The sequence below is a fragment of the Oncorhynchus nerka genome, linkage group LG7 (assembly GCF_034236695.1).
Source record: "Oncorhynchus nerka isolate Pitt River linkage group LG7, Oner_Uvic_2.0, whole genome shotgun sequence".
Lineage (NCBI taxonomy): Eukaryota > Metazoa > Chordata > Actinopteri > Salmoniformes > Salmonidae > Oncorhynchus > Oncorhynchus nerka.
Window position 1 is genome coordinate 58,153,519 of NC_088402.1, and position 23,027 is coordinate 58,176,545.

Sequence of the window (23,027 nt, forward strand, 5' to 3'; positions counted from 1 at the left end):
CCAAACTTTTAGAATTCTTATAATCCATCAGATATTGACTGAATCATTGCACATAAAACATTTCACTGGCATGGATAAATAATTAAGCTCAGAGATTTTGGTGGGAAATCAGGTATTACATTTACTTAAAATGCGCTCATACATTTTCTTATTGTATCAGGTATTTTTTTATGTTTTGTGTTAAAATAAAGAAATATATATGTGCCTCATTTGAATAAATACAGTAGGTGTATTTGCATAGGCTATATGAATATATTTACATAAAGGAGGGGAACAGGGCTGCAACCACAAAGACTTCCTCTGGCTACCCTACCTGAACTCACCTGCTCTGTCTACCCTACCTGAACTCACCTGCTCCGTCTACCCTACCTGAACTCACCTGCTCTGTCTACCCTACCTGAACTCACCTGCTCCGTCTACCGTACCTGAACTCACCTGCTCTGTCTACCCTACCTGAACTCACCTGCTCCGTCTACCCAACCTGAACTCACCTGCTCTGTCTACCCTACCTGAACTCACCTGCTCCGTCTACCCTACCTGAACTCACCTGCTCTGTCTACCCTACCTGCACTCACCTGCTCCGTCTACCCTACCTGCACTCACCTGCTCTGTCTACCCTACCTGCACTCACCTGCTCCGTCTACCCTACCTGCACTCACCTGCTCTGTCTACCCTACCTGCACTCACCTGCTCTGTCTAGACCTACCTGAACTCACCTGCTCTGTCTAGACCTACCTGAACTCACCTGCTCTGTCTAGACCTACCTGAACTCACCTGCTCGGTCTAGACCTACCTGAATTTACCTGCTCTGTCTACCCTACCTGAACTCACCTGCTCGGTCTAGACCTACCTGAACTTACCTGCTCTGTCTACCCTACCTGAACTCACCTGCGCTGTCTAGACTTCCTCAATAATTACTGTTATTGTCATGTTCTGTTGCATAATTCAACAAGTGTGTCAATAGCAGGATACCGTTGGGTTAAAAAATCAACACGCTTGGCTATAGATTACACCTATCCAAACATACTTCACATTGTTTGCAAGATCAAACATGATCACTATAATCCGAGTGTTCATTTTAGAAAATTGCTTTCATTTCAGTGCTTCTAATTTGTAAACATTTCAACTGTAGCAAATTCGAACTTTTTTAAATTCCACCAAAAAATGAACAACCGCAAAAAGAAAGTTATTTCTTCTCTTTCTTGCGATGTAAGTGTAGAGACGGTTAATTAAATGCCCGACGAAGCTTTAATGTTCAACGGAAAGACAATTCCATTTAGCCCATTTCAGCTATTACCAGAGTGTGTTTGACAGGTCATTACAAATGTTTCCGCGGTCGTTATGTTCACGGGAAAAAAACAACAGGGACACATGAAGAGTCACGGGAATGAAATCAAAGCAATCAATCCAGCGAGACTGAAGTGACGTGGATGTTGCATCCCTCATAGGAAAAGGAGACACCTCAGAGAAAGTGAAACAAAATACTTTGTTCTCTAACTTTGAATGCTACCATATCTTCTCTTCAAGACTACATAGAATAGGGATCATTAACGAGATTCAGCAGAGGGCCAACTTGTTCTTGAGCAATGGTCAGGGGGCGGGAACATAATTACAAATAATTTGTAGACTGCAAATTGACCGCAAGAAGTCTAAACAGATAGTATTTGACTAAAACAAATTAAATTCAAACCTTGCTTATATTTGTATATGATCCCATACATCTCTCTGTAACGCTCATTAAAATTTTGGGGCCAAATAAAATCACCCGCAGGCCAAATTCAGCCCGTGGGCAAGCCAGTTGGGGAACCCGGTGAAAGAACTTTCATTGTGTCATGCATCTGATGTGGATTCAGAGATTCATCCATGGAATCAGATCAAATCAAGGGGACATTTTATTTGTGATGGTTAAAAAAAAACTAAGACAAAATAGTGAAAGAAAAGGACATGGGTACAGCTGGGAGTAATTAAAGTTAAGTGTAATTAGATGAGAATTGTGGTGCTCTCTTCACACATCAATCAAGCACACACAAATGGACACAGTGAACATGTGCACGCACACCCACACCTGCACTCATAGACATGCACACCCACATACACGCAAGCACACACACACTCATGCACACACATATGCACGCACACCACACACACACTTAAAGGCAATTACATTAGCCCCAGGGATGGAAGGCTCTTTTCATCCCCGTGTCTCTCAAAGGAGCATACAGTATATTAACATACAGTAAGTATATTAACATACAGTAAGTATATTAACATACAGTAAGTATATCTTTCTGGTGAAAAAGAAGAACTCCATTTCAGTGATATACAGTGTCCTTTATGGTCTCATTCTCTCTGTGACACTCACTCTCTCTCGTAATCCCGTAACATAAATGACGTTAGAAATACCCATGGGACATTATACAGTGAATGTATACATTACACCCAACATAAACAGCAGCACTTTGCAAGTAGCATACCTCCATACATCTATTTCCTATAAAAAAAGGCCATTTAAAACATAACTTTGAAATAATCAATCGGTACTACACATTGACTATCATTACTGCTTTTAACTTATGTGACATAGATCTGTCAATATTAATACACTTTTGTATTAAAAACATGTGATTCCTCTGTATGACGCTTTAAAGCTGAAATCCGCACAAGGTGAAACAGCGCCATCTCGACCCGGAGCTTTTCCTATCGTTTTTTTTGGTTTTGTTGGTGAAACGGAGGAGATGAGCATCTAGCATTGTGGTAAAAGAAAATTGCAGCAAATACTCTGCTGTTCTATCGGGCGTGCAGTGATGTCCGAGGGAAAGAACAGTGCTCATTGTTTTGAAGTAACTGTCTCTTTAATATCGCAGACCGACATGGCAGCTCCAACAAGTACGGATTCCAGCTGTAAATCAACGAGCATCCCCTAAAACATGATCATACCAGCTTCAGGAACAGTTCTGTCCAGAAGTACAGTACTGAATGTGTTAAACTTAAAGAACAAGATTGTGTCAACTATTTCCCATTTCACAGTGTATATCAGGAGGCACAGACACCCAGACGCACGCACACACACAACAAAAATAATTAGAACACAGGATAAAGAGCCAGGCAGGTGTAGTCTGTCAGTAAGTGTCTCATAAAGATCTCCTATAGCAGAGTGATGTCACGTGGGCGGTTTCTCCACAGACACTATTAGGGAATCCTTACTTGCAACGGTCCCATCAGTCGTAGGCACCAGATAAACAAAGCTTTGTCAATGTCAAGTTAGATAGTCACTGACAATCCATCCAAAAGTTTCTCCTCCAGAACTGTAAATGTATATCATATATTTGATCCTTCTTTCACTGTAGAGATTGACGACAAGAGAAGAGCATGATACTCACATGGGATTTCCTCCTTTTCTCTCTATATATTTCATCCCAGAACCTCTTGGAACCCCATCCCTCAGATACCCAAGACAGGTGGTGGTGTTTCTTAGAGGATGGAGAAATATGGCTAAAGACGGGCACCCATTGGCATCATATCCTGGTTTCACTAACCTCCCGTGTCCACCAAACCTATCATGGCTCTTCAACAGGACAAAACCGACACCCTTAACCAAACAGACTATTTACGTGAGTGAAAAGACCCTGTGAATGGTTCTCGTATCAATACACATAAAATAACTGTAGACTAGTTTAAACCAAGTTACCAAAAATGCCTTCACATTGTGTTCCATAGGGGTAGGTGGCGAAATGGTTTCCTTACACACGTTTAGACTTCCAGTTCTCTCCTGCTTGCCGTGCTGAAACAACACAGGTTATATACAGTATACAGTAGGATTTGTCATTCAGTTTGTGATATGGTTCCAATAACGATGCTGTGGCGAGTTGCTTTCATGGGCAGGTACGGACTTTTGGACCAATGAGGGAGCAGAGGAGAGTCACTGTCACATAGTAGGGCTCCTCTGATAGATGGTGGGGGAGGGGGTAGTAGTGGTTTGAGCACAAAATTGGCGAATGGACACAAACTGTGCTTGCCTGGTCATTGGCCTCTGTTCCCCTTCTGCCATGACTGGCAATAAACCTGGGATGGGGGTAAGGGGGTTAGAGAGAGAGAGAGAAAGGGGGGTAAAAATGGAGTTGAGTAAACAAGGCACTCACGGTTGTTCACTGTCATTTCAGGATTACTTTGAATCTTGAACGCACTATGGACTTCAGAATAAGAATAATGAAAGCAACTTCACAAGTAAGATGAACATACAAACACTCATATTAATACAAGTGGTGTATAATGAAGGCTAGCACAGTTTATGTAGAACAACTTTGAACAGGTCTCTCTATTAAAATAGACATCACCTCAACGAGAATAACCTGTATAAATATTGGTTAAATCAAATATCTTGTTTTAGTCATCCGTATCTATTTTTGTATGCTAAAATAATTACATAGAGTTCAAACCATATACAGTTGAAGTCGGAAGTTTACATACACTTATGTTGGAGTCATTAAAACTCGTTTTTCAACCACTCCACAAATTTCTTGTAAACAAACTATAGTTTTGGCAAGTCGGTCAGGACATCTACTTTGTGCATGACAAGTAACTTTTCCAACAATTGTTTAAGGACAGATTATTTCACTTACAATTCACTGTATCACAATTCCAGTGGGTCAGAAGTTTACATAGAGTAAGTTGCCTTTAAACAGCTTGGAAAATTCCAGAAAAGGATGTCATGGCTTTAGAATCCATGAAGCCAAAATGGTAGACCTCCACAAGTCTGGTTCATCCTTTGGAGCAATTTCCAAATGCCTGAAGGTACCACGTTCATCTGTACAAACAATAGTACGCAAGTATAAACACCACGGCACCATTTCTTTTGGAGAAATGTCCTCTGGTCTGATGAAACAAAAATAGAACTGTTTGGCCATAATGACCATTGTTATGTTTGGAGGAAAAAGGGGGAGGCTTGCAAGCCAAAGAACACCATCCCAACCATGAAGCACGGGGGTGACAGCATTATGTTGGGGGGGGGGGGGGGGTGCTTTTCTGCAGGAGGGACTGGTGCACTTCACAAAATAGATGACATCATGAGGCAGGAAAATTATGTGGATGTATTGAAGCAACATCTCAAGACATCAGTCAGGAAGTTAAAGCTTGGTCGCAAATTGGTCTTCCAAATGGACAATGAGACCAAGCATACTTCCAAAGTTGTGGCAAAATGGCTTAAGGACCACAAAGTCAAGGCAGAACTGAAAAAGCTTGTGCGAGCAAGGTCTACAAACCTGACCCCTTTACACCAGCTCTGTCAGGAGGAATGGGCCAATTGTGGGAAGCTTGTACAAGGCTACCCAAAACATTTGACCCAAGTTAACCAATTTAAAGGCAATGCTATCAAATACTAATTGAGTGTATGTAAACTTCTGACCCACTGGGAATGTGATTAAAGAAATACAAGCTGAAATAAATCATTCTCTCTATTATTATTCTGACATTTCACATTCTTAAAATAAAGTGGTGATCCTAACTGACCTAAGACAGGGAATTTTTACTAGGATTAAATGTCAGGAATTTAAATATATTTGGCTAAGGTGTATATAAACTTCAGACTTCAATTGTAAATATGCCATAAATGTAAATGTATAATTCCACGTAATAAATGATCTGTCGTGTCTGCACACTCATATGTCTGTCTGTCTGTTTGGATTGTATTTCTGGTATATCTGTCTGTCGTGTCTGCACACTCTGTCTGTCTGTCTGTTTGGATTGTATTTCTGGTATATCTGTATGGTCTGTCTCTCTGTCTGTCGTGTCTGTCTGAGTGCCAATTCACCGTAGCAATGGTAAACTTTTACACCCTAGATTGTCCATATGAATCTTTAATATGAGTCTGCAAAGAATTTCATGAATTTAAAGCCACCCGGAAAATTAATATTTATGATGCCCCCAATCCTCATTCTCTCCCTGTCTCTGGTAATTGTCTGTGATTCATTTTGTTTTCTCTGTGGAGGAAGGTAAATCCATCTTAGAATATAGACTGTGACACATAGGCGTGGAGATTCGGCAATATCACCCACTTTTACGACCATTGTCTTTTTCTAGGCTTGGTATTCACACAACCCTGCACTATGGACAAACAACGTTGTTATTGTTACACATAAGAGGTATTTTCATGGAATAAATTAACAAAATAAGCAATCGGATAAATTGCAGTAGCCAATGTTTACCGTGAAACAAAACAAAGGTTCAGATACATTATGTTTCCCCAGTTCAGGTTTTCTGTGGTGGGGTGCTTGTTTCGGGGTGCTTGTTTGACTTAATACGGCTCTTTAGTTTTCTTTCCTTCTCAGTCCAAAAATAACTAAATCTCTCAACTCCACCTTGTATTTCCCTAGTCCTCTTAAACAACGCAGCCATTTGAAGTAACATCATCCTTTGAAGTAGCCTCTTTGGGCTTTGTTAATTTGTAACCCTCTGCATTAGGTGACTTTGTACCACTATAGCTCCCTTTGATCTTTCTTTTGGTCTTTTTTTTTGTTGCAAGCATCAAAGCCATTTTCTCACAGGAAAATGCAGCCACCAATTGTGTATTTCTATGTAAAAGAGAAAAATGTAAACCATGAGTAGGTGAGAGTTGTCCTTTACTATAAGCACCATGGGAGTTTGACCTTTTGAACTCCGGTGATTAGTTCGTATAGGGAGACGGTAAGTCTCAGATGTGCAATTCTGCTTGTCCCACAGAATAGACAGCTGGAAGTGCATAAAATAAACAACATACACTTTGAGAGGATGGATGGAGCCAGACTCACCTACCCACTTAGTTCTTAACTCCTTACGATGGCTCCTTAGGCAAGGGCTAGAATGAAGATAAAAAGAAAAGAAGAGGTTGAAAGGCAAAGAAACATCAGGACAGACAGCTCTCCTTTATCAAAGTATAAACTATCATGCTTTTCTTTCCAGTAAAATGGCCAGGAGCATACAACATGTCCACTTTGAAGCAAAGACGGCAATACTAAATTATATCTGAGGCTAGATGACAGAAACTTAAGGACTTATCAAATGTTGTACTTTTTCTGACCTTTAAACTATACACTACCAGGAAGTACTAGCAGGTAAGATAGGTCCATATGGGTCTCTGAGCCACGGGTTCCTGAGGAACTTCCTTCCAGTGTCATAATAGAACAATTACAATATACTATGTCCAGTGAAAATCTATACTATAAGTCTATATTATAAATCTGTAGCAAAACAAAAATATTCAAATATATATATATATAAAAATACAATCATACAACTACGAAAAACAATCTATATCTACAAAATGATATCTTTTACTATTAAACAACCTGCAGTAAGCATAACTTTTTCTTTCCATTTTACTCTAGTATTTTTTGTGTGTCTCGTTCATTCCCCAGAGCTATAAAGCACTTGCTGTTGTTTCCTTCCCATTTTCGAAGAAACTCATGACGGCATCTAAACTGGTAGAGGGGGCCTGGGGGGGGTGAGATACTTCTGAGGAGCTAATGGCTAAGCTGAGCATAATCAGGAAGCTAATGGGCTGTGCAGCCAGTCGAAGCCGTGGTGCAGTGGGCAGTGGTAACTGCCCCCTCCCGCAAGGTCCGAGCAAGGTCACCCCCCCATGTCTCTGTGGGGCACCCTGCGGGGTGTGTGCTACGCCAGTTGCCATGGCATTCCCCGGAGCCTCTCTGCTCTGCTGTTCTGAGCTCCTGCAGCAACAACGGGTACAGCTGGTATTCCACTGCCCACCCATCTGTCGGCTGGTTGGTCGGCCATGTCTCTCTGTCTGTCAATGTTCTCCGTCGTGTCTGCCCACCTGCATGTCTGTCTTGTCGGTCTGTTCTGTCCGTCCGTCCATCTGGCGTGTCGGTCGTCTGTTGTGTCTGTCCGGGTGCCCTACCTATGTTATCAGAGAAACACTCCTCAGAGTGGTGCTGATCCATCGCACCTCTCTGGCAATGTCATCTAAATGCTAAATACTTCTACTGCATCTTTGAATCAAAACAAAAAAAGGGGCGAGAGGGGAAAAAAGCTTATAGTATCTATATTGAGCACAAGGTTTCTTGATTTTATTTATTTTTCTTCAGTTGAAGGCTGAATGCCTAGAACATTCTTTACTGGTGGTGTGTGAGAAGAATTCCAAGACCTTGCTATCTATTATAAAAGTACAAGAATCGAGGAGAAAGCAAAGTATTGATATACCTGACTTTGGCACTTTTCCATAATTTGCTGTGAAAGAAGCAACCCCTCCCCCCCCCCTCCCCACCCACCCAAAAGGCGAATCATGATTGCCCTGGTACTTCAACAATAGAGTGGCCTTCTCTTGCTACCGCTCTTAGAAATCGATTGTGGGGATACTAACTCAGGCTAAAGTGCTGAAGTGGCAGTGGTGCTAGCTTGGCACTATTAACTGCTCACCCTAATTAAAAGGCTAGTTGGGCCCAGAAGAGGAGAAGGTGTGGGAGAGACAGTGGACGGCACTACCGCTAGCCAAACAAACAGCTTAGCAATGGCTACTGTTCACAGGACAAGAAACCCATGGACATCACAGACAAAGTCCTCTCCTTAGGCTACAAAGAGATACAAAGAAAGATTGGGAGGGATAGACAAAGATAGAGATACAACAAATGTACTAATGAGTTTTTTTCACTAATTAGCTATGATTTTGTTTTACTTAACCCTGTCCCTGAGCTCCAGGGGCTGTATGTGTCAAGCGTTCAAGAAAGGGCTGATCCATGCAATCTTATTCATTATGATCTAAAAAAGAAAAACGGATCCTAGATCTGTACTCATACACGGAGACACTTTGTGAATATAGGCCATTAGCTGTTCCATGGCTCAGCTGTTGTTGAAAAAGTATACTGATGCTAGCACTCTCTGAGGAGTTGGATCACAGAAATACATTTTTTTTTTTTTTAAATCAGAACCTTAAAAAAACGGCTTCACTGTGCTGCTAACAGCTGTGATTCTTCAACTGTCCCCTACCAGGCTCGACCCAACGATCCTCTGATCACTAACACACGTGACCACCCACTTGACAACTTACAAAATAGTCTGATTCAGCACCATTTGTGACATTTCTAGCTCTGGGGTGATTTTACCTGGTTCAATCTCACTCAGGTACATCTACAAATACTGCTACATAAAATCCAGGATTACTATCCATTTACTCAAGTTAGAATGCTGTTCATCAACTACAGCTCAGCCTTCAACACCATAGTGCCCTCCAAGCTCATCATTAAGCTCTGGCCCTGGGTCTGAACCACTCCCTGTGCAACTGGGTCCTGGACTTCCTGACAGGCCGACCCCAAGTGGTGAAGGTAGTGAACAACACCTCCGCCACGCTGAACCTCAACACGGGGTCCCCACAGGGGTGCGTCCTCAGCGCCCTCCTGTATTCCTCGTTCACCCATGACTGCGCACATCTCCAACTCGACACAATACTGGAAGGCCTGATTACCTAAAACGACGAGACAGCCGACAGCGCCTCAATGTTAACCAAATAAAGGAGCTGATTGAGGACTACAGGAGACAGCAGAGAAAGCACAACCCCATCCACATCAATGGGGCTGTAGTGGAGAGGGTCAAAAGTTTGTGATTAAACAGCTTCACCACTAGCTGTCTCCACCCAGTACTCTGACTTGAACCTCAAAACCTGTTACTTGACGGCTACCACCCAGTACTCTACCCTGCACCTTAGAGACTGCTGCCCAATGTACATTGAGTCATTCAGCACTGGTCACTTTAATAATGTTTACATACTGTTTTACCAACTTTATATGTACACTGAACAAAAATATAAATACAACATCTTAAGTGTTGGTCTCATATTTCATGAGGTGAAATAAAATATCCCAGACATTTTTCATATGCACGAAAAGCTTATTTCTCTCAAATGTTGTGCACAAATTAGTTTACATCCCTGTTAGTGAGCATTTCTCCTTTGCCAAGATAATCCATACACCTGACAGGTGTGGCTGTCATATCAAGAAGATGATTAAACAGCATGATCATTACACAGGCGCATCTTGTGCTGGGGACAATGAAAAGCCACTCTAAAATGGGCAGTTTTGTCACACAAGGTTTGAGGGAGCCTGTAATTGGCATCCTGACTGCAGGAATGTCCACTAGAGCTGTTGCCAGAGAATCAAATGTTAATTTCTCTACCATAAACTGGCCTCCAAAGTCATTTTAGAGTATTTGGCAGTACGTCCAACCGGCCTCACAACCGCAGACCACGTGTATGGCGTCGTGTGGGCGAGCAGTTTGCTGATGTCAACGGCACAGAGTGCCCCATGGTGGCGGTGGGGTTATGGTATGGGCAGGCATAAGCTACGAACAACAAACAATTGCATTTTATCGATGGCAATTTGAATGCACAGAGATCCTCACACTCATTGTCGTACCATTCCTCCGCAGCCATCACCTCCTGTTTCAGCATAATTCACAGCCCCATGTCGCAAGGAACTGTACACAATATCTGCAATCTGAAAATGTCCCACTGGCATGCATATTCACCAGACATGTCACCCATTGAGCATGTTTGGGATGCTCTGGATCGATGTGTACAAAAGCTTGTTTCAGTTCCCACCATTATCCAGCAACTTTACACAGCCATTGAAGAGGAGTGGGACAACATTCCACAATCAACAGCCTGATGCGAAGGATATGTGTCACGCTGCATGAGGCAAATGGTGGTCACACCCGATATTGACTGGTTTTCTGCTCGACACCCCTACCTTAAAAAAAAGTCTGACCAACAGATGCATGCATGTATTGCCAGTCATGTGAAATCCATAGATTTGGGCCTAATTCATTTATTTCAATTGACTGATTTCCTTATATGAACTGTAACTCAGTAAAATCGTAGAAATTGTTGCGTTCATATTTTTGTTCACTATACACTATTCTAGTCATGGCTCATCCTATATAACTAGTGCTATACACACCTTTTCTATTCACATACTGTCCATACACATCATTCACATATATTCAGTGCATTCGGAAAGTATTCAGACCAACATTTTATTACATTACAGCCCTACTCTAAAATTGATAAAATTGTCCCCCCTCCAATCAATCTACACACAATATACACAATAAAGACCAGACGGGGAATCAGTAGTTAAGGATAGACATAATACTTTACTGAGAAACGGTAGTCGTAGGATCACAGTGCACTTGAAAAAAACAAACACTATGTCTCGAAAACTCACTCAGGAAACAACAGCACACGGTAAACAATTCAAGCTTCTACAAAAGGAAAACACCCCTCTTTTAACAGCTAAATCATAATGAGTAAATTGGACACACCGGAGTGTCGTTAATGTCTCTAGGACGGTCTCTGCTGCCCTCTGGTGACAGGTGGAACCATGACAGCTACGAGCTTGGCACACCTGTATTTGGGGAGTTTCTCCCATTCTTCTCTGCAGATCTTCTCAAGCTCTGTCAGGTTGGATGGGGAGCGTCACTGCACAGCTATTTTCAGGTCTCTCCAGAGATGTTCAATTGGGCTCAAGTCCAGGCTCTGGCTGGGCCACTCAAGGACATTCAGAGACTTGTCCCGAAGCCACTCCTGTGTTGTCTTAGCTGTGTAAGTAGGGTTGTTGTCCTGTTGGAAGGTGAATCTTCACCCCAGTCTGAGTGCTCTGGAGCAGGTTTTCATCATCGACCTCTGTACCATGCTCCGTTCATCTTTCCCTCTTTCCTGACTAGTCTCCCAGTCCCTGCTGCTGAAAACATCCCCACAGCTGGTGACAGGTTTCCTCCAGATATGACGCTTGGCATTCAGGCCAAAGAGTTCAATCTTGGTTTCATCAGACCAGAGAATCTTGTTTTTCATGGTCTGAGAGTCTTTAGGTGCCTTTTGGCAAACTCCAAGCGGGCTGTCATGTGCATTTTACTGAGGAGTGACTTCCATCTAGCCACTCTACCAATAAGTCCTGATTCATGGAGTGCTGCAGAGATGTTTGTCCTTCTGGAAGGTTCTCCCATCTCCACAGAGGAACTCCAGAGCTCTGTCAGAGTGACCATCGGGTTCTTGGTAACCTCCCTGACCAAGGTCCTTCTCCCCCGATTGCTCAGTTTGGTTGGGCGGCCAGCTCTAGGAAGAGTCTTGGTGGTTCCAAACTTCTTCCATTTAAGAATGGAGGCCATGGTGTTCTTGGGGACCTTCAATGCTGCAGAATTGTTTTTGTACCCTTCCCCAGATCTGTGCCTCGACCCAATCATGTCTCGGAGCTCTACAGACAAATCCTTCGACCTCATGGCTTGGTTTTTGCACTGTTATGTAGTGTCAACTGTGGGACCTTATAGACAGGTGTGTACCTTTCCAAATCCTGTCCAATCAATTGAATTTGCTACAGGTGGACTCCAATCAAGTTGTAGAAATATCTCAAGGATGATCAATGGAAACAGGATGCACCTGAGCTCAATTTTGAGTCTTATGGCAAAAGGTCTGAATAGTTATGTAAATAAGGTATTTTATACATTTTATTTACACTGTTCATTTATGTAAATACTGGATTCTTGACATAGCTGACTCTAATACAGTGGGGCAAAAAAGTATTTAGTCAGCCACCAATTGTGCAAGTTCTCCCACTTAAAAAGATGAGAGAGGCCTGTAATTTTCATCATAGGTACACTTAAACTATGACAGACAAAATGAGAAAACAAATCCAGAAAATCTCATTGTAGGATTTTTAATGAATTTATTTGCAAATTATGGTGGAAAATAAGTATTTGGTCAATAACAAAAGTTTATCTCAATACTTTGTTATATACCATTTGTTGGCAATGACAGAGGTCAAACATTTTCTGTAAGTCTTCACAAGGTTTCACACTGTTGCTGGTATTTTGGCCCATTCCTCCATGCAGATCTTCTCTAGAGCAGTGATGTTTTGGGGCTGTTGCTGGGCAACACGGACTTTCAACTCCCTCCAAAGATTTTCTATGGGGTTGAGATCTGGAGACTGGCTAGGCCACTCCAGGACCTTGAAATGCTTCTTACGAAGTCACTCCTTCGTTGCCCGGGCGGTGTGTTTGGGATCATTGTCATGCTGAAAGACACAGCCACGTTTCATCTTCAATGCCCTTGCTGATGGAAGGAGGTTTTCACTCAAAATCTTACGATACATGGCCCCATTCATTCTTTCCTTTACACGGATCAGTCGTCCTGGTCCCTTTGCAGAAAAACAGCCCCAAAGCATGATGTTTCCACCCTCATGCTTCACAGTAGGTATGGTGTTCTTTGGATGCAACTCAGCATTCTTTGTCCTCCAAACACAATGAGTTGAGTTTTTACCAAAAAAGTTATATTTTGGTTTCATCTGACCATATGGCATTCTCCCAATCTTCTTCTGGATCATCCAAATGCTCTCTAGCAAACTTCAGATGGGCCTGGACATGTAATGGCTTAAGCAGGAGGACACGTCTGGCACTGCAGGATTTGAGTCCCTGGCGGCGCAGTGTGTTACTGATGGTAGGCTTTGTTACTTTGGTTCCAGCTTTCTGCAGGTGATTCACTAGGTCCCCCCGTGTGGTTCTGGGATTTTTGCTCACCGTTCTTGTGATCATTTTGACCCCACGGGGTGAGATCTTGCGTGGAGCCCCAGATCGAGGGAGATTATCAGTGGTCTTGTATGTCTTCCATTTCCTAATAATTGCTCCCACAGTTGATTTCTTCAAACCAAGCTGCTTACCTATTGCAGATTCAGTCTTCCCAGCTTGGTGCAGGTCTACAATTTTGTTTCTGGTGTCCTTCGACAGCTCTTTGGTCTTGGCCATAGTGGAGTTTGGAGTGTGACTGTTTGAGGTTGTGGACAGGTGTCTTTTATACTGATAACAAGTTCAAACAGGTGCCATTAATACAGGTAACGAGTGGAGGACAGAGGAGCCTCTTAAAGAAGAAGTTACAGGTCTGTGAGAGCCAGAAATCTTGCTTGTTTGTAGGTGACCAAATACTTTTTTCCCACCATAATTTGCAAATAAATTAATTAAAAATCCTACAATGAGATTTTCTGGGTTTTCATCCCTCATTCTGTCTGTCATAGTTGAAGTGTACCTATGATGAAAATTACAGGCCTCTCTCATCTTTTTAAGTGGGAGAACTTGCACAATTGGTGGCTGACTAAATACTTTTTTGCCCCACTGTATATCTACTGCTGAACATATCATTCTTAGTATATCTACTGCTGAACATATCATTCTTAGTATATCTGCTGCTGGACATATCATTCTTAGTATATCTACTGCTGAACATATCATTCTTAGTATATCTACTGCTGAACATATCATTCTTAGTATATCTGCTGCTGAACATATCAGTCTTAGTATATCTGCTGATGAACATATTCTTAGTATATCTACTGCTGAACATATCATTCTTAGTATATCTACTGCTGAACATATCATTCTTAGTATATCTGCTGCTGGACATATCATTCTTAGTATATCTACTGCTGAACATATCATTCTTAATATATCTACTGCTGAACATATCATTCTTAGTATATCTGCTGCTGGACATATCATTCTTAGTATATCTACTGCTGAACATATAATTCTTAGTATACAGTGCCTTGCGAAAGTATTTGGCCCCCTTGAACTTTGCGACCTTTTGCCACATTTCAGGCTTCAAACATAAAGATATAAAACTGTATTTTTTTGTGAAGAATCAACAACAAGTGGGACACAATCATGAAGTGGAACGACATTTATTGCATATTTCAAACTTTTTTAACAAATCAAAAACTGAAAAACTGGGCGTGCAAAATTATTCAGCCCCTTTACTTTCAGTGCAGCAAACTCTCTCCAGAAGTTCAGTGAGGATCTCTGAATGATCCAATGTTGACCTAAATTACTAATGATGATAAATACAATCCACCTGTGTGTAATCAAGTCTCCGTATAAATGCACCTGCACTGTGATAGTCTCAGAGGTCCGTTAAAAGCGCAGAGAGCATCATGAAGAACAAGGAACACACCAGACAGGTCCGAGATACTGTTGTGAAGAAGTTTAAAGCCGGATTTGGATACAAAAAGATTTCCCAAGCTTTAAACATCCCAAGGAGCACTGTGCAAGCGATAATATTGAAATGGAAGGAGTATCAGACCACTGCAAATCTACCAAGACCTGGCCGTCCCTCTAAACTTTCAGCTCATACAAGGAGAAGACTAATCAGAGATGCAGCCAAGAGGCCCATGATCACTCTGGATGAACTGCAGAGATCTACAGCTGAGGTGGGAGACTCTGTCCATAGGACAACAATCAGTCGTATATTGCACAAATCTGGCCTTTATGGAAGAGTGGCAAGAAGAAAGCCATTTCTTAAAGATATCCATAAAAAGTGTCATTTAAAGTTTGCCACAAGCCACCTGGGAGACACACCAAACATGTGGAAGAAGGTGCTCTGGTCAGATGAAACCAAAATTGAACTTTTTGGCAACAATGCAAAACGTTATGTTTGGCGTAAAAGCAACACAGCTCATCACCCTGAATTTACCATCCCCACTGTCAAACATGGTGGTGGCACCATCATGGTTTGGGCCTGCTTTTCTTCAGCAGGGACAGGGAAGATGGTTAAAATTGATGGGAAGATGGATGGAGCCAAATACAGGACCATTCTGGAAGAAAACCTGATGGAGTCTGCAAAAGACCTGAGACTGGGACGGAGATTTGTCTTCCAACAAGACAATGATCCAAAACATAAAGCAAAATCTACAATGGAATGGTTCAAAAATAAACATATCCAGGTGTTAGAATGGCCAAGTCAAAGTCCAGACCTGAATCCAATCGAGAATCTGTGGAAAGAACTGAAAACTGCTGTTCACAAATGCTCTCCATCCAACCTCACTGAGCTCGAGCTGTTTTGCAAGGAGGAATGGGAAAAAATGTCAGTCTCTCGATGTGCAAAACTGATAGAGACATACCCCAAGCGACTTATAGCTGTAATCGCAGCAAAAGGTGGCGCTACAAAGTATTAACTTAAAGGGGCTGAATAATTTTGCACGCCCAATTTTTCAGTTTTTGATTTGTTAAAAAAGTTTGAAATATCCAATAAATGTCGTTCCACTTCATGATTGTGTCCCACTTGTTGTTGATTCTTCACAAAAAAATACAGTTTTATATCTTTATGTTTGAAGCCTGAAATGTGGCAAAAGGTCACAAAGTTCAAGGGGGCCGAATACTTTCGCAAGGCACTGTATCTACTGCTGAACATATCATTCTTAATATATCTGTTGCTGAACATATCATTCTTAGTATATCTGCTGCTGAACATATCATTCTTAGTATATCTACTGCTGAACATATCATTCTTAGTATATCTACTGCTGAACATATCATTCTTAGTATATCTGCTGCTGAACATATCATTCTTAGTATATCTACTGCTGAACATATCATTCTTAGTATATCTGCTGCTGAACATATCATTCTTAGTATATCTGCTGCTGAACACATCATTCTTAATATATCTACTGCTGAACATATCATTCTTAATATATCTGCTGCTTAACATATCATTCTTAGTATATCTACTGCTGAACATATCATTCTTAGTATATCTACTGCTGAACATATCATTCTTAGTATATCTACTGCTGAACATATCATTCTTAGTATATCTACTGCTGGACATATCATTCTTAGTATATCTGCTCTAAATTAATCCGTTGTATATACATATAGATTGCATATGGATTACTGTTGCTATTTGGGTTGTTAATTGGATTCGTTTTGACATTTCTTACTTTCTTTCTTTTAACTTTTTGTATTATGTGTGTATTGTTTTGTATTTCTAGATATTACTACACTGTTGGAGCTAGAAACACAAGCATTTCACTGCCCTGGAGATAACGTCAGCAAATCTGTGTATGTGACCAATACACTTTGATTTGAAGTACCTCTGACAGCATGGTTGCATACTGCGTAGGGGTATACTGCACCAGAGTTGGGGCAGCACTATATTAACACCCGTGGCGACCTGTCATTCAGGGCAGAGCCACAGCTGTTTTGGGCCCCACCTGTTTAGTTCTGAGATAATAAAGCCGCATACAAACATGATCTCTTTCTTGAGTAAGGCAGCTTCAAAATGCAGGTGTTTCAGCCAAGCTCAGTGCTTTCTGTGGTGGAGGGGCAGCCAGCAAAAGCACAGAGCGTAGGCGTTGGTAAACTTTTCTAGTTGTGGTTCGGTCTTCTGCTACTCATGGGGACTTTACGTCACCGCAGAATCTACAGGGAGCGCTAGGCAGTTCAAGCCCCCTTGGGTGCTGCCATAAATGTACAGTATAAGTGCTGGTCCAAGAAGACTCAAGGTCATTGGCCACAGATAAAATGATGTCAAATCACGGTATATCTAGCTTTGATTGGACATCACACTTTCAAAACCGTAGCTAGCAAGCTAGCTAGACAAGCAGTCGACATCATGAATCACGTCGACAATCTACTGGCAAATTTTCAACAATGATTGGTGTGGAAGGAATCAGTGGCTAACTGCATGCATTACAAAGCAATCACTAGTTTGCTTCCCCCTGCCTGCTATTCAGTGGTGTGTGGTCCAAGTCTGGGTTTAAGGGTTTAAAACATCTGTCAGAAAGGGTCTCTTTTCCAAGCTTAAAATGACAAACATTCACACGCAACACCATGGGCCAGAAAAGGTTGAATACAATGGCCATGCTATCAATCTAGCATGACTTCATCCAGAGAATGCCAGACTTTGAAGACACAAGAAGGACCTTCCTGTTCAAGTAAGCACAGCACAACAACGGTGAGTCCCAAAAGGGATATACTCTATGTATACTGTAGCTAAGAAAGTAATACTAAGTGTATATTGTATAGTAAGCTGTTAGTAGCCCATGGGTCTCACCTTAAGATTTTGGTCCCTCTCCCCCTCAGAACATAGCCTACTGTTCTGACTTGGTGGTGCACATGTAGCCTATAGCCTGTTTTTAGGGAGCTTTCATTGTCTGCTTATATGCCCCCGTTATAGAAAACTGTAAGAACATCCCATGTTCTGATTTCTGTCGCTGTCCATTTCAAAAGTCCTGAACAGATAGGCATATCGACTACCTCGCTCAAATGTCTTAATAGAAATTACAGCACGCCTCTTATACGCTCATCGTTCCCTTATGCCATAGTTTGTACATCTCAATTGTTATGTGTATATATAACTCATATAGGTATATATCTCATTAGTATCATTTTAGGCAATGTTGGAATGATGCACTTAATTGGTTTTGCTTACTTTGTGTATTATAAATTAGCTTGTGCTTTTCCACACGAGGAAGGGATACTTGTTGGGTCTGTAACCATGAGGAAGGGATACTATATAATGTTGTTGGGTCTGTAACCATGAGGAAGGGATACTATATAATGTTGTTGGGTCTTTAACCATGAGGAGGGGATACTATATAATGTTGTTGGGTCTGTAACCATGAGGGAGGGATACTATATAATGTTGTTGGGTCTGTAACCATGAGGAAGGGATACTATATAATGTTGTTGGGTCTATAACCATGAGGAAGGGATACTATATAATGTTGTTGGGTCTTTAACCATGAGGAGGGATACTATATAATGTTGTTGGGTCTGTAACCATGAGGAGGGGATACTATATAATGTTGTTGGGTCTTTAACCATGAGGAGGGATACTATATAATGTTGTTGGGTCTATAACCATGAGGAGGGGATACTATATAATGTTGTTGGGTCTATAACCATGAGGAGGGGATACTATATAATGTTGTTGGGTCTGTAACCATGAAGAGGGGATACTATATAATGTTGTTGGGTCTGTGACCATGAGGAGGGGATACTATATAATGTTGTTGGGTCTGTAACCATGAGGGATACTATATAATGTTGTTGGGTCTGTAACACAAGGAAGGGATACTATATAATGTTGTTGGGTCTATAACCATGAGGAAGGGATACTATATAATGTTTTTGGGTCTGTAAGACGAGGAAGGGATACTATATAATGTTATTGAGTCTGTAACCATGAGGAGGGGATACTATATAATGTTGTTGGGTCTGTAACCATGAGGAGGGGATACTATATAATGTTGTTGGGTCTGTAACCATGAGGAGGGATACTATATAATGTTGTTGGGTCTGTAACCATGAGGAAGGGATACTATATAATGTTGTTGGGTCTGTAACCATGAGGAAGGGATACTATATAATGTTGTTGGGTCTGTAACCATGAGGAAGGGATACTATATAATGTTGTTGGGTCTGTAACCATGAGGAGGGGATACTATATAATGTTGTTGGGTCTGTAACCATGAGGGAGGGATACTATATAATGTTGTTGGGTCTGTAACCATGAGGAAGGGATACTATATAATGTTGTTGGGTCTGTAACCATGAGGAAGGGATACTATATAATGTTGTTGGGTCTGTAACCATGAGGAGGGGATACTATATAATGTTGTTGGGTCTGTAACCATGAGGAAGGGATACTATATAATGTTGTTGGGTCTGTAACCATGAGGGAGGGATACTATATAATGTTGTTGGGTCTGTAACCATGAGGAGGGGATACTATATAATGTTGTTGGGTCTGTAACCATGAGGGAGGGATACTATATAATGTTGTTGGGTCTGTAACCATGAGGAAGGGATACTATATAATGTTGTTGGGTCTATAACCATGAGGAGGGGATACTATATAATGTTGTTGGGTCTGTAACCATGAGGAGGGGATACTATATAATGTTGTTTGGTCTGTGACCATGAGGAGGGATACTATATAATGTTGTTGGGTCTGTAACCATGAGGAGGGGATACTATATAATGTTGTTGGGTCTGTAACCATGAGGAGGGGATACTATATAATGTTGTTGGGTCTGTAACCATGAGGAGGGGATACTATGTAATGTTGTTGGGTCTGTAACCATGAGGAGGGATACTATATAATGTTGTTGGGTCTTTAACCACGAGGAGGGATACTATATAATGTGGTTGGGTCTTTAACCACGAGGAGGGATACTATATAATGTGGTTGGGTCAATAACCATGAGGAGGGGATACTATATAATGTTGTTGGGTCTGTAACCATGAGGAGGGGATACTATATAATGTTGTTGGGTCTGTAACCATGAGGAGGGGATACTATATAATGTTGTTGGGTCTGTAACCATGAGGAGGGGATACTATATAATGTTGTTGGGTCTGTAACCATGAGGAGGGGATACTATATAATGTTGTTGGGTCTGTAACCATGAAGAGGGGATACTATATAATGTTGTTGGGTCTGTAACCATGAAGAGGGGATACTATATAATGTTGGGTCTATAACCATGAGGAGGGGATACTATATAATGTTGGGAGGACGGATACTGTAACCATGAAGAGGGGATACTATATAATGTTTTTGGGTCTGTAACCATGAGGAGGGGATACTATATAATGTTGTTTGGTCTGTGACCATGAGGACGGATACTATATAATGTTGTTGGGTCTGTAACCATGAGGAGGGGATACTATATAATGTTGTTGGGTCTGTAACCATGAAGAGGGGATACTATATAATGTTGTTGGGTCTGTAACCATGAAGAGGGGATACTATATAATGTTGGGTCTATAACCATGAGGAGGGGATACTATATAATTTTGTTTGGTCTGTGACCATGAGGACGGATACTATATAATGTTGTTGGGTCTGTAACCATGAGGAGGGGATACTATATAATGTTGTTGGGTCTATAACCATGAGGAGGGGATACTATATAATGTTGTTGGGTCTGTAACCATGAAGAGGGGATACTATATAATGTTGTTGGGTCTGTAAGACGAGGAAGGGATACTATATAATGTTATTGAGTCTGTAACCATGATGAGGGGATACTATATAATGTTGTTGGGTCTGTAACCATGAGGAGGGGATACTATATAATGTTGTTGGGTCTGTAACCATGAGGAGGGATACTATATAATGTTGGTGGGTCTGTAACCATGAGGAAGGGATACTATATAATGTTGTTGGGTCTGTAACCATGAGGAAGGGATACTATATAATGTTGTTGGGTCTGTAACCATGAGGAAGGGATACTATATAATGTTGTTGGGTCTGTAACCATGAGGAGGTGATACTATATAATGTTGTTGGGTCTGTAACCATGAGGGAGGGATACTATATAATGTTGTTGGGTCTGTAACCAAGAGGAGGGGATACTATATAATGTTGTTGGGTCTGTAACCATGAGGGAGGGATACTATATAATGTTGTTGGGTCTGTAACCAAGAGGAAGGGATACTATATAATGTTGTTGGGTCTATAACCATGAGGAAGGGATACTATATAATGTTGTTGGGTCTTTAAGCATGAGGAGGGATACTATATAATGTTGTTGGGTCTGTAACCATGAGGAGGGGATACTATATAATGTTGTTGGGTCTTTAACCATGAGGAGGGATACTATATAATGTTGTTGGGTCTATAACCATGAGGAGGGGATACTGTATAATGTTGTTGGGTCTATAACCATGAGGAGGGGATACTATATAATGTTGTTGGGTCTGTAACCATGAAGAGGGGATACTATATAATGTTGTTGGGTCTGTAAGACGAGGAAGGGATACTATATAATGTTATTGAGTCTGTAACCATGATGAGGGGATACTATATAATGTTGTTGGGTCTGTAACCATGAGGAGGGGATACTATATAATGTTGTTGGGTCTGTAACCATGAGGAGGGATACTATATAATGTTGTTGGGTCTGTAACCATGAGGAAGGGATACTATATAATGTTGTTGGGTCTGTAACCATGAGGAAGGGATACTATATAATGTTGTTGGGTCTGTAACCATGAGGGAGGGATACTATATAATGTTGTTGGGTCTGTAACCAAGAGGAGGGGATACTATATAATGTTGTTGGGTCTGTAACCATGAGGGAGGGATACTATATAATGTTGTTGGGTCTGTAACCACGAGGAAGGGATACTATATAATGTTGTTGGGTCTATAACCATGAGGAAGGGATACTATATAATGTTGTTGGGTATTTAAGCATGAGGAGGGATACTATATAATGTTGTTGGGTCTGTAACCATGAGGAGGGGATACTATATAATGTTGTTGGGTCTATAACCATGAGGAGGGGATACTATATAATGTTGTTGGGTCTATAACCATGAGGAGGGGATACTATATAATGTTGTTGGGTCTGTAACCATGAAGAGGGGATACTATATAATGTTGTTGGGTCTGTGACCATGAGGAGGGGATACTATATAATGTTGTTGGGTCTGTAACCATGAGGGATACTATATAATGTTGTTGGGTCTGTAACCATGAGGAGGGGATACTATATAATGTTGTTGGGTCTGTAACCATGAGGAGGGGATACTATATAATGATGTTGGGTCTGTAACCATGAGGAGGGGATACTATATAATGTTGGGTCTATAACCATGAGGAGGGGAAACTATATAATGTTGTTGGGTCTGTAACCACGAGGAAGGGATACTATATAATGTTGTTGGGTCTGTAACCATGAGGAGGGGATACTATATAATGTTGTTGGGTCTGTAACCATGAGGAGGGGATACTATATAATGTTGTTGGGTCTGTAACCATGAAGAGGGGATACTATATAATGTTGGGTCTATAACCATGAGGAGGGGATACTATATAATGTTGTTGGGTCTGTAACCACGAGGAAGGGATACTATATAATGTTGTTGGGTCTGTAACCATGAGGAAGGGGTAGTATATAATGTTGTTGGGTCTTTAACCATGAGGAGGGGATACTATATAATGTTGTTGGGTCTGTAACCATGAGGAGGGGATACTATATAATGTTGTTGGGTCTTTAACCATGAGGAGGGGATACTATATAAAGTTGTTGGGTCTGTAACCATGAGGAGGGGATACTATATAATGTTGTTGGGTCTTTAACCATGAGGAGGGGATACTATATAATGTTGTTGGGTCTGTAACCATGAGGAGGGGATACTATATAATGTTGTTGGGTCTTTAACCATGAGGAGGGATACTATATAATGTTGTTGGGTCTGTAACCATG

The 23,027-nt window shown here is 41.3% G+C and overlaps 1 protein-coding gene across 1 annotated transcript in view; it reads right to left on the reverse strand.

Annotated features, from left to right (window-relative positions):
- Nucleotides 1–1,961: 1,961 nt before the first annotated feature.
- tafa5l (TAFA chemokine like family member 5, like) overlaps nucleotides 1,962–23,027 on the reverse strand; it is a 71,689-nt gene continuing 50,623 nt past the window's right edge. The window contains exons 4-5 of the mRNA XM_029665531.2: nucleotides 6,783–6,829; nucleotides 1,962–4,062 (exon numbers count right to left, since the gene is read on the reverse strand). Of these exons, the coding sequence (XP_029521391.1) occupies nucleotides 6,806–6,829 (24 nt within the window). The 3' untranslated portion in view covers nucleotides 1,962–4,062; nucleotides 6,783–6,805. The remainder of the gene's footprint in view (nucleotides 4,063–6,782; nucleotides 6,830–23,027) is intronic.